We start from the raw sequence: 12421 nt of genomic DNA on the forward strand, positions 1-12421 counted from the left end.
GTTTCTGGGCATTACCTGCTCTGAGCTGCTGGTTTAAGGTGTTTTGCTATAGAGATATTCCGTGCAAGGAATCCTTCAGGTCAGCACCACGTGGTTAGGCACTCACCCAAGACAACTGTGCTGCCTAACTCAGTCCCTTCATGCCAGTGTGTACTTAGGCCTCATTTTTCAAGTAATGCAGTTAGCAACAAACAACTTCTTCGGCAACGTTTGAAACTTTATTGGCACTTCCTTCTGCTCAGCAGGGTCCGTGAGTGCGATGAACATGCAGAACACATAAAATCCATGAAAAAACCTGCTCCGAGTCTCCAGAAAAGGTCTGTCTGTTATTACGGGAGCTGTGACGTGTAATGCTGTTGATTATGTGCTCTCCTGTGCAGCTTTTAACTAAGACAATGAAGCTGGGGAAGCAAGTTTAACTTTGCCATCACCTGCCATGGGTAACCATGCAACACCAATATATTTAAAAATGAAGTCTCTGGGTTCCTTCAAAACAAAAAGTAAAGAGGAAAAATCACTGCTTTGCTTTCATATGTTACTGGAAAGCATCATGTCCTATAGAGAGCACCAGTGCTGCTGTAGCCGAGGCCCATGGTAACCTGGCTGGCACAGCTCAGTGGGTGAGCAGGCGGGTTGCACTGGGACCTTGTGAGCCAAAACTCAACTCAGAAATGACGGTGCTGCAGAGTTACACCAGCAAATCTCCGCTTCTAACATTCACCTTGCTACCAGTTGCATCTAGTGTCGGTGCATCCTTGCTGGGAGGGCACTGCTGGCAGAGTAACCGTCCAGCTAACACCAGCAACTAACCCCAGCCACCTCAGCTGGTAAGGTCTCACCATGTGGTAACGCCCCATTGCTGACCCTGCAACCAGAACCACCACCAAGCAAGGACCCTTCCCATGATGGCCAGCACCCTCCTGCACCGGGGCGTGTGCTGGCGGGGGCCAGCGGTCCTGGAAGCACTTGATGAAGGTCTGTGTGCACATCCTTCAGTATGAATGGGAAGTTCAGCACGAGCCCCGCGGTGGGTACCAGCACCCCAGCCAGCTGCGGGACCAGGAGGGAAGGCTGGGTCAGGGTGACCCTGGCCCAGAGGAAGGCACTGGAAGGGCCACTCTCTCCAGAGAGCCGATCTTACGCCGTGTGCAGTAGCAGAGGCAGGCAGGGTCCCTGCTCAGGAAGCAGGGCGAGTGCAGTGCTAGCAAACAGTTAAAACCGGTGCTCAGCATGAACACAGCACCGTCCCCAGCACCACGGGCTGGGAGCAGAAATGACCTGCCTCAGGTTCCCAGTAGCCCCAGGCCTAATCCTTGCCCCAGGGCGCCTAAGTGGGGTATTGAACAGGGATGACCCAAGTTTTCCGCGGCCGAGTGCCCCTGGAGGAACTGCACCGAGGGACCCCCGGCCCCGCTGTGCCTCGCTCCCTGCCGCCGCCGCGCCCCCTGCCCTGGCTGGCGCTGACACGGAGGAACATGTGGGGAAGGGATCAGCGGGCGGCACGGCCGGGGAGCGCGCACCGGGGACTCCGCGCCCCCCGCAGGGTGCGGGTGGGACACCGGGACCCGCCTGCCACCCGCCCCTCCCCCCGCGCCGGCCCGAGGTGCTGCAGCGGACCGGGCAGGGTGCCCGCTCCCAAAGCCCCGGCCGCGGGGTGTGCCGGTGCCCCTCGGGCCGGGCTGCGCCGTGACCCGCAGCAGCGGCCGGGGCGTTGTGCCCCGCCCGCCCCACCGGGGCCGGGCTGCGCCGCGCTCCAATGGGCGGTGGGGGCCGGCCCGCGCCGCCCGCCCCCGCCCGCGCCCCTATAAGCGCCGGAGCGCGGCGCCCGCCCCCGCCCGCCGAGCCGAGCGACGCGGCGCTGCCGGTGCCGGTGCGGGACCCGCTGCGCGCCCCAGCCCCGGAGCGGTGCGTACCTGAGCGGCCCCCGGGGCGGGCGGCGCGGCCCCCCGGCGGGCGCAGAGCGGCGCCTTCTCCCCGGGGCGGGGGTGGGAGCTCTCCGGGACCCGCGGCCGGAGCCGGCTCGCAGGGGAGCGGGGAGCGGTGCCGTCCTCGGGAGCCGTGCCCGGAGCCGCGTGTCGCCTCGCAGGGGCCCGGAGCCATGGCCGAGCACATGATGATGTCCATGAGCCACGGTGGCACCGGGCTGCAGAGCTACCGCATGGGAGTGAGTGGGCTGCAGGGACCCCCGCAGCACGGACAGCATGTGCTGAGGACGCTGCCCGCGGCCGGCCAGATGATGCCCTACGGAGGGGCTGGTATGGACGGTGCGATGAGGTCGAGACCCAGCCTCAGCGGACAGATGGGCCACCACCAGATGCAGAGCGCGATGATGTTCAATGGCCCGAGTCAGCAGCAGCAGTACATGGGGCCGGTGGGCACCCAGCAGCTCATGGCTAGCATGCACCTACAAAAACTCAACACCCAGTACCAGGGTCACCCGCTGGGTATGAGCAACGGGCCCATGGGAGCTGGTGCCCAGCAGTACAGAGCGGGGCCAAGCCAGCACCCGGGCATGCAGCACATGCCCTCACCGGCACTGACCTTGAACGTTATGGACACTGATCTCATAGATGAGGAGGTCTTGACGTCCCTTGTCCTGGAACTGGGGTTGGACCGGATTCAGGAGCTGCCAGAGCTATTCTTGGGACAGAACGAGTTCGACTTCATTTCAGACTTTGTTAGCAAACAGCAGCCTAGTGCCATCAGCTGTTGAGGGGCTTTGAGCTCCTCCTTGTGTCTTGGTGGTTTTGAGTTTGCTTCTAACTTCCTTCTCCACCTGCCATCCTCCCTTCCCCTGCCTTGCCCCGTCCTGGATTCCTGACCTCCCCAAAGAGACAATCATCGGACACTGGCTTGCAATGGATCGCTTTTCTCTTCTGTGTGGTTTTTCTGTGTGGGAGTTCCTGGGGAGGGGGCGTGTACCCTAAACAGGGAGCAGATCAAGAGCTCTTGCTGTAGAGCTGCCTCTAAATGGCATTAACAGGATTTCTGGCTTAAGTAGAAATAATGGACTTATGACTTTCCACAACTAGGCTTTGAGCGCAGGAAGCAATGGGCAGCTGGCAGCCCTGCTGGTAGCTGGATTTGCTCAAGGATTCTGTGGTGCCAGCAAAGTTGAAAGGTTCCCCCGGGAGAGGATTGCCTTCCTGGTGCATGGTTTGAACTAGTTTTCCCCTTGCAAACATGGGTGGGGTTAGATATTTGTTGGGACTTTTTACTGTGACAGTAAATAGCTCTTCGGTTTTGTCTGTTCAGCTCGGAAAGGGGACGCTTCCCCTCCAGCAGGCTTTTTTCTAACTGGCTGAGCAAAATAAAGTATGCCATGGGGAAGGCGGTGCATATGTGCCTAAATGTTCATCTCTGTGGAACTGCGGATCTCTGACCTGTACAGCTAATCAACTGTAACATTTGCAAAGTGTTTGAGGTTGCTTCAGGCATAAGGCTTAAAGCTGCAGTTTAGCTCCACTTTTTTCCACTTCTGAAACCAAATAAAGACCATGTAACTGTATATTCCAGTTCTAATCTTATTTATTTTCCTATGATTATTTATTTTGCAAGGGCTTCTTTTGTTATTTGGCTTTGGGACTGCTGGGAAGGATGCATGGAGAGTACTGCAGCTTTAAGATGCTGGCTTCGAAAAAAAAGCAAGCCTGGGATAGTTTTCAAGCTGCTCTGCAAATAGTCACTTCAACCCGAGATCTTTATGCTGAACGCATAGGACTGTAAATCCAACACCTTTCTGAATGTGATAAAGATGACCCGATTTCTAATTCCCTTGCTCGGAAAAGGTTAAATGTAAAAGGCGAGTGGGGTTTTGTTTCCTCTGCTGTCTCTTGTTTCCAGGCGCTGTGGAAAGCTCCTGTTAACTCCTAGTTGCTGCTGCCCCCTGCTGCTGCCGGCCCCTGGCAGCTGTCGCTCAACAACCAAGTGAGAATGTACAGATGAATTTGCAAATAAAAGCTGAAATATCTCCAGTGTGCTTTTGTTCAGTGCTCATCTCCAGCTCGGGTGCAACGCGGTTCAGCCGTTTCCTTCGCTCCCGTCGGTGGGCTGCGGATCCAGTCGCTGGCGTCCCCCACCTGACACCCAAGTTGTAAGGATTGTAGTTCTAGTTTAATGCTTGGACTCAGTCAACCCTCAAAGCATGGCTGGGAGGATGAGATGCTCCTTCTCTGTACGGAGGGAAAATTCCTGCGGTGGATGGTGCTGCCGGGGTGCGGAGCGGCTGCCGTGGCTCGTAGCCCTGCTGCTGGCTGAGCCAGGCGCTCGGACAAGGGGTGGCGAGTCCTTACGCTTCCTTCAGGCCAAGCGCAGCTGGGTTGCAGCTCTGCTAGGAGCTCTCTGCTGCAGTTTTCTATACCACAAATGCTCTAAAAATCAAGACGGCCTTTCACCTACTCTTCCAAATTTTTCTTTTTATAGGGTTCCCTGCCAGTCCTCTTGCAGAATTGAGGAATATTGCCACGTGTCCCTTTCCTGCTCTGTAGCAGTGGGGCTGTGGATGCCAGTACTGGAGTGGCTGGATCACTTTGACCACACTTTGAGTTGTCTGTCAGTGTCTTCTGGCCTTGTTCCTTGCACAACTTGAGCAATTGTTAACTCCTGTCCTGTCATTTTGGTGGTTATGCTATGCAATCTGGAGAGCTGGTCAAAAAGTAAATGGCAGGGCGTACGTTGCAGGTGGGAGAGCCCTGCCTGGGCTGTCAGCTCCGTGGTGATGGGCTGCTTGAGACCTGGAAGAGATTTGCTTTCTCTGTGCATCTGCAGAATAGCAGACAGCTTGGTCAGCCGGTTGTAGGTAAACGGTGAGGAACCGGCAACAGGATTTATTCCTCAGAGTAAAAATAGCTGAACCTCAAAATAAGCAGGCATGTACTGGGTTATCAGTTGTGGTTGTGGAGGGTGCAGGCTGTGTGACACACCACTGTGGCCTGCAGTGACCCAGCTACCCGTGGGGAGCTATGTCCAGCCCACAGATGCTGGATTGTCAACTTTAGCAATTTCTGCAGAGGTTTTCCAGAACAAGAACATGCGTCTCCCTAAGAAACACTTGGTATTTGCTGCAAACTGGACAGAGGAACTTGTCTGTACATCCTCTTGGAGGGCTGCACAGTGCACTAGGAAAGGGACTGTTGATTTAAGTCTGAGCAGGGGAGCTGATATTACTAGAGATGTGGAGTGACTGGGAGGAGGTCTCAGTCAGGATTCTCCTGGGAATCTGTCCCAGCAGGCTCGGTTGAGATTATTTCAATGTCAGCTTTCATACAAATACAAACTTCAGTGCAGGAATGAACTCCTCAGGTGTGTTACCTCTTCATTTGCTCAAAAGATACTGTTATTTGCGGTCAGCCTGTATGATTTACTAGATAACCCAGGCCAAAACCACAATTTCTGCTACAAGCCTATTGCCTGCGGCTGGGTTAGGCTGGATGAGTCCTGTGATCACTTCCTTTTTAATGCTTTCTTGGTTTAGGTGCAGTTGGGACCACCCCTCTCCACGCTGCCTGCTTTGTATGCCTTGCACTAGGCAGCGGCATAGTGCCGGTCCAGGTCTCCTGGCAGGGTGGCTGGCACCACACAGTGAGCAGAGGTGCCGGGTGGTGCAACGGGGCAACCCCGCTACTTGGGTCTGCAGGAGAGTTCCGTGAAGTCATCTATGATCACCAAAAACATAACGGGGTTGAGCTGTGCTTTTCCTGCTGGCTGACTGACCTCTTGGCCCAGCAGCAGGCAGGAGGCCAGCAGGGTGCTGCTGCAGAACTCCGGTACCCGCAGGGGCTGGCAGGCGCTGCAGATGGTGGCCAAGTGACAGCACCAATCGGTCTGGGAGCTGTGAGCATAGAAGTGAACACCTCGCATGGAGGGGAGTTTGTGTTTAGAGACAACTGCTGGGAAGCACCACTCCTCTGAGACACCAGGAGTCTGCTTTCTGTGTTGGGGAAGAAGGAAGGTTCTCCAACCCCCCTGCTGCCTAGTCCAGATGTGATGGCTGGGACACAACAACCCTGTCCCCTTGCTTTGGCTGGATCCTCTGTAATACTCCAAATAATTTTTGTAGCTATTCTTAGGAAGACCAGGTCCTGAGGCAGCCTCTGGGAGCACGTGTGTGAAAGTACAGAAAGGCATGGCACCTCTCTACATCCCTGTCTTTGACCACATGTGCTCTCAAGGTCACGAAGTTTGCTGGTAGTGCTTGGTGATTCAGAATAGCAAAGAGGAAAGTCCAGTGCAGAGAGCTGAAGGATCTGCTAATAGTGAGTGACTGGCAAATGACTGGTAAAAATGAAATTATATGTGTAGGGTTGATCTTTCTTGACTTCATACACAGTGCTGGGCTCTAAACTAACTACAGCCACTCAGAACTAAGATCTTAGTATTACAGAGAATGTTCCTATGAAAAATCTCAACTTGCTGTTGAGGAGCCAGACGAGCAAAGGGAAGGTTAGAAATCATTAGGAGATGACCAGAAAGCAGAATCGAACAATGCCCTACAGTATCAATACACAATTCACCTGCATAATTGCCCACACAAGCAAAAATTCTGGTCACTTCATTAGAAAAATTGTAATGTAAAACCAGAGAAACTATAGAGAAAGAGGAAGTAACTGAGGCAGGGTAATGTTTTTCAAAAGAAGCCACAAAATAGACTGGGACTCCTCAGTCAGGAAAGGGACTGGGTAACAGGTTTGTAAAATAAGTGAAAGGGGAAGGTGGCTAGGGAATTATTTTCCCCAGGTGTAATGGGAGATATCTGTTGATCTCTGCAAATTTAGGTGGGAGTGGCCAGGTTCAGACCCAAGTGAACATTGGTATCTCTGCGTGCAACGTAGCCCAAACGGTGATGCTCTTTCTGACAGCATGGGAGGTACATGAACACTTGTGGGTGGACATGGACAGGAACTCCTCTGTATGAACAAAAAGCCAGTTGACTGTTACAAACTGCCAAGAGCAGACTGGAGAACACAGCAGAGGCCGTTGCTGTATGCCACTGTATCTCTGCGTGGTTCACTTCCAACTTGCACACCGTGCTGTCCTTGTCCTACCATCTTCCTGGCTTAGGAGGGATGGGGTAGAAATCGAAAAGGTTCAGACAAGGGCATCTGGCATGATTAGAGTTGCGGGGCAGCCTCTGTCTGAGGCCCCACTAACCACAACTCTTCAGAAATTATCTGAGAAGGAATGCAGTTGTTCAGCCTTCTTCCCATGCAAGCAATAAGGCATCAGACTGGCAAGCTGCAAGTTCAAAGCAAATTAAAGGAGGTGGGCGTTTCTACAATGAATGGTTGAGCTGTGGGACTCCTCTCCACAAAATGTTGTGGATATGTGAAGTTGCTGAGGGTCTGAGGGATGGCCAGACAAGTTCCTGGAAGAGAAATCCATGAAGGGTCTGTAAGCACATAAAAATTGTGTCTGGCTTAGGAGGTTGCAGCCTGGGGCTGACGGTGTCCTTTTCTCCTCCTTTTCCTGACCTCTGCTATCAATGGAGGTGCCTTGTGTGAGGAATTCCCTGTACTCAGACACACCTCAGTGCTTAGATACACTGTGTTCAGAAAGCATCCCGCTCCTTTCCTTTCCTCACCCTGGCTGCCTCTGTGAGCCACCATGGCTGGGTTTAACCTGCAGCACCAGCAGCAAGGCAACAGGTCTGTCCTGGGAAAACAGTGTGAGAAATAGGTAGCAATTCACCTCCTTGCTATTAATGATGCACCAAATGACATTTGAAGTCAGAAAAGGGCAGACTTGGCCCTTTTACAAAACATGGGCTCCCCAGGTAGGAACCAATATTCAGTAAACAACAGTGTCCATGCGTGGCACGGGGAGCAGCTGACAGGCATCTCTGATGCATCACAGAAAGCACCCCCGTGCCACCCAGGGCTGGGAGCAAAGTGGGGTCCCCTCCTCCTGCACCATCTCTACCAGTCTTTACACAGAGAATAATGCTGTGGGAGCAGGGGGAAGCTCAGCTATAGCCTGCCACAGCTCACGCATGACCACGTGGATCCAGAGGAGCCAGGCCAGGGCTCAGCATACGGATACATGGATGAGGCTCTAAAGGCACCAGCTGCTAGCTTGCTGACTCAGTGTTTCATCTCTCTTTTGGGTCAGTAGCTCTGTGTACTCTCAGGTCTGTGGATCACGAGGAAGAACGCCACAGTCAAGAAGAGCAATGCAGAGGGGCTGTGCATCACTCCCCAGAGCCAGAAAGGCAGGTTGGGGTCTCTTGAGGATGCCGCTGCTGCATACTCACAGGGAGTGGTCCCACTTTGCTGAGCCTGAGCCCCTAGGGCAGCAGGGACTCCCAGGAGCTTCCACATGTGCCTGCACGAATGGGGATTAGGGAAGGCAGCTCTTTGCCAAATCTGAGTGATATTCCAGAGACAAAGTATTAAGCCCATAGTAAAAGCTTTACAAGTGACTGCTTTTGCAAGCCTCTGATCCCAGCCTGATTCCCAGTTCAGCCTTTGCCCCAAAGGACTGGGGAAAGAGGTGGGGAAATCTGCATCTCAGGGCTTTGATAAAATGCTGTTGATTGGAAAGCACAGTAGGTTACTCTATGGCCCATCTTTCCACAGCATTTGAGTGCTGAGGGTCTCTTCTGGGGCATATCATTGTTTATGGCACATTACAACACTCATTTTCAGATGCTGGTTGCAGTCTGCCGTTAGGTTGCTTCATAATTGCTACACCAAGGTATGGACCTAGTCCTGCTTTTCCTGTTTCAACTGTAAATACAAAAGACAGTTGATTGCAGAGCATTGTAGTGAGTTGAGAAGAGTTTTGACATGTCAGCCAAGTCCTGTTGTCAGTTGTATGTGCGCAGCTCAGAAGCACTAGGACCTTTCAGTGTGCAAGGGCTGTGCTGCATCCTGCAGCCTCCGGATGGAAGATCATTTCCTTTCCAGATTTGCCAGAAATATCCCCGAGTTCACATTTCCTGGGAATTCTGCAAGTTCAGCCTGCTACAAAAGTCCATGACCTGCTCATGACCACTGAAATACCAAGGGGGTGAAGAGACCTCAGTTCAACAGTTTTCTGATCTTCTCCCACTCTGTTGGCTCTGAGCCATGCATCCATCCTCGCTACTTCCGCTGTTTGGTGTGCAGAGCCACCAAAATCTGGCTCTCCCTGCATGGCTAGAGAGCTGTGTAGCCTGCCCCAACGTCTCCCGATCCCTCTGCACACCTCTTCCTTTCTCTGGCAGCACAAAGGCAAACATCAGAAGGGGACAGAGGGTTTTGTTTCATTCTTTCATTCTCAGCTGAACCCCTGTGTATTGTTTTGCTAGGCACACTGGTCTGTGCCTGGCTGCCAAGAGCCACAACCCAACGCCACCGCATCACTACAGGTGGGAAAATCTGGGTAATACTGCAGTGCGGCACTGTGAGCACTGCCCAGAGCAAACCTTGTTTGCAAAGGGGGCACAGCTAGGTCAGGGAAGGAGCAGCAGTTTTAATAAGTAAACCTAGTCCCAGCTTCCTTGGAGTTTCTGGTGGGATTCAAAAGAGGATCCTAGTGTCCCTGGAGGAAGAGGAGCTCAACAGTGCTGCAGAGCTGCTGGCCTGCTGGAGAAAGACAGGGAGAGGCAGGCAGAGTGTTGCCCAGCAGCCCTACACAATTAAACTAGGTAAAATCCTAAGAAAGGCCTCTTATGGAAAAGAGATTTGAAGGTGCCTATTTCTCCTCTTTGACAGAGAAGGAAAGCTAGCTAAGGCTTGGAGGCTATGTTTTATACATCTTAAAGCAGACAAATCCCACCTCAAGTGTGTGCATGCAGTGGACGCTGCACTTGTTCAGCAGCTTGGAAAGATACAGCTAAACGTGCTGCCAGTTTCTGCCTGAGCACTGCAGGGGTCATCCCCTGTGGACAAGCTCAGCTTTTCCAGGCAGTAAAGGCACGACTGCCACAAATAACTTCTCCTGCAAAGACTTTGCAAGAATGCAGGGCTATGAACAGCACTGACTGCTCAGCCAAAGTATTTAGCGCTGAATTAGATGCTCAGTGGAGTTTGATAACACCAAAGAGTTATTAAAAGCCATTAGTGCTGTAGTGTGCCCCCAGCAGAGAGTCAGCAAGATCTGCTCTATTCAATCCTGTCTGAAGGATCTCTGGGTGAATTCAAGGCAGCGAAAGACAAGCCGCAGGAGTCCCTGCCCCCTTGCAAAAGAAGGCTCGGCACAGCAGGCTGTTTATAAATAGCCAGTTTCAGGAAAAGGCACTTTCCGTTCTGGTGTCAGCACACTGTAAAGAATAAACAGCTTTCAGAGTTGAAAAAAGCTCTCCTTATCGTCTCAGTATGCAAAACCCTACATCTGCCTCTGCATGCTCAGCAAGCTGAGGCATTCAGCGCAGGGCAGCTGGCAGGGGTCCCCTCGGTGTGGCTAGGAAGCAGGCAGGGGACCCCGGCTCACGTCCTATTTGCTGCAGTTTTTACGTGGCCACCAGGCACCAGGCAGACTCATTAATGCAGGGTGTTCAATCAGTTCCCTCATTTCTGCACTGCAGACCCGGGTTACGCGGGATTCTCAGAACGATGAGGGGCTTGAACATGCTGGAATAGTGTCCGTGGTGTGAGGACACGGCCTCTCATCACAGGACTTCACCACACTCACAAATCACACCAGCTGGACCGCGCTAAAATACACAGTATCCCAGGTGAAAACCAGGCAGGTGAATGTCAGCGTAGGACTGGGGAACAGCAGAGCTGGGAGCACCAGGCGGGACCCTGCAGCAGCTGCTTCGTGCAGCAGGCAGCTCAGCACCGCCTGGGCACCTCTTTAAGGACACGGGGCAGCCACAGCAGCTCCCAGACCTCTCCAGCAAAGTTCTGGAATCGTGGCACTTTCCGAAAAGCGCATCCTGACTTTCCCTCTTGTCTCCATCCCTGGGAGCCCAGGACTACTCTGATGCCCAGTGGAAAGGGGTTACAAACGGGACAGGAGGTTTTTCCGTCAGTGGGGTGGAGGGGAGGCAAAACCCCACCGATAGCTGGGGCCCTGCACTCGGCTCTCGGCGGCAGCCCCGGTAAGGCGGAGGAGAGCGGGGACACGGTGCGGGAAGCCCCCCCGCACCCAGCACGGTGCCCCCGGGCGCGCAGGGACCGCGGCGCCCCCGCCGCCCGCACCGCGCGGCAACTCCCACGGGGCGCTGCTGCCCCCCGGCGGCGGCGGGCGGGAGCCGCAGCGGGGCGGGAGCGGGGGGGCGGGGGGCGCTCGCCGCGGCGGGCACGGTGCAGGCGGCCCCTTCCCTCCCGCAGCCGCGTGTCACGGCGGCGGCACCGCCATTGTGCGCCCCCAGCGACCAGGGCGGGGGGCCGGGACGACCGCGCTCCCCGCTGCAGCAGAGCACGCTGCAGGCACACCAGCGTTATGGGCTCGCCACCCGAGCTCCCCTGTCCTGCAAAACTCCTTCCCTGCCCCGTGAGCCCCTCGTGTCCCATCTCCCCGCGCCCGTCGGAGCAGAGCCGGTCCTGGTCCACCAGGCTCTGCTCCCGTCTGTGCTCCCGCACCAGCACGTGGTGTGTTGGGGACCGCCCGCCCCACACCAAGCTGCTCAGCTGGCACTGCCAGTGCCTTCAGGCGCTCTGTGTCCTGCAGCTGGGGAAGCTGGACATGCTGCAGCATGGCCCAGCCACGGTGGCAGCACAGGACCAAATTTGTGCACCTACTGTCAGAGAACAACTGTAATTTAGCCCAACTCAGAACGGAGGTGACACAGGTATCCTTTCTAGCTCTGCCGCACACTTCCTGTGCAGTCAGACAAATCTCTTCATCTCCCCTCCATTCCACTTTCCTGTCTGCTCAACGATGCTGAGTCCATGTTTCAGAAAAGCGTTGTGATCATTGTCCCTATGCTCAGGTAACACAGGTGCACAGTGCATGATAACCCACGCTGCGGTACCCAGGAGCATCCTTCCCCGAAAACCTCTTCTGTGGCCACACACTAGAAGTGGGCTGTACCACGGAGCTCTACAGACTCCCAAAATCCTGCATCACTCAGCAATACTGATACCTACTGACCACATCCTCAGGGCAGCTACACAGAAGCTGTCTGACTGCAGCAAGTCTGAGGTCTGCCAAATTCACCATGCTCCCTGCATGAGCAGCCACAACCAGCCGCTGCAGCCAGAAGCAGAAGAATTTTCCGTAAGACACGTCTTTAGAGAGCCTGCGCTTTGATGTGTGCTGCATAGTGACCCTTTGAAAACAGCTGAAAGCCTCTCTGGATTATCTTTTGCTCTCATTGTCATCCCATCCTTTTGCAAAGGGTCCCCCGGCGACCCCCTACAGCAGTGAGTTCCATAGGCATAGGCCAATTACATGAATTGTTTTGAATTTCCATCAAATACCAACTTGCTCTAGGTACAAAACAAAATACAAATGCTGTTGAAAAACTTGTGGCTGACCACGTTATTCCAGCCCA

At 54.2% G+C, this 12421-nt stretch overlaps 1 protein-coding gene across 1 annotated transcript; it reads left to right on the forward strand.

Annotated features, from left to right (window-relative positions):
* Positions 1-1823: 1823 nt before the first annotated feature.
* CITED4 (Cbp/p300 interacting transactivator with Glu/Asp rich carboxy-terminal domain 4) lies at positions 1824-3970 on the forward strand. The gene has a single exon (XM_040588038.1). It carries the CDS (start codon positions 2099-2101, stop codon positions 2711-2713), a length of 615 nt encoding a protein of 204 aa, XP_040443972.1. The 5' UTR covers positions 1824-2098; the 3' UTR covers positions 2714-3970.
* The last annotated feature ends 8451 nt before the right edge of the window (positions 3971-12421 follow it).

This window comes from Falco naumanni, chromosome 3 (assembly GCF_017639655.2).
Source record: "Falco naumanni isolate bFalNau1 chromosome 3, bFalNau1.pat, whole genome shotgun sequence".
NCBI classification, from domain to species: Eukaryota; Metazoa; Chordata; class Aves; order Falconiformes; family Falconidae; genus Falco; species Falco naumanni.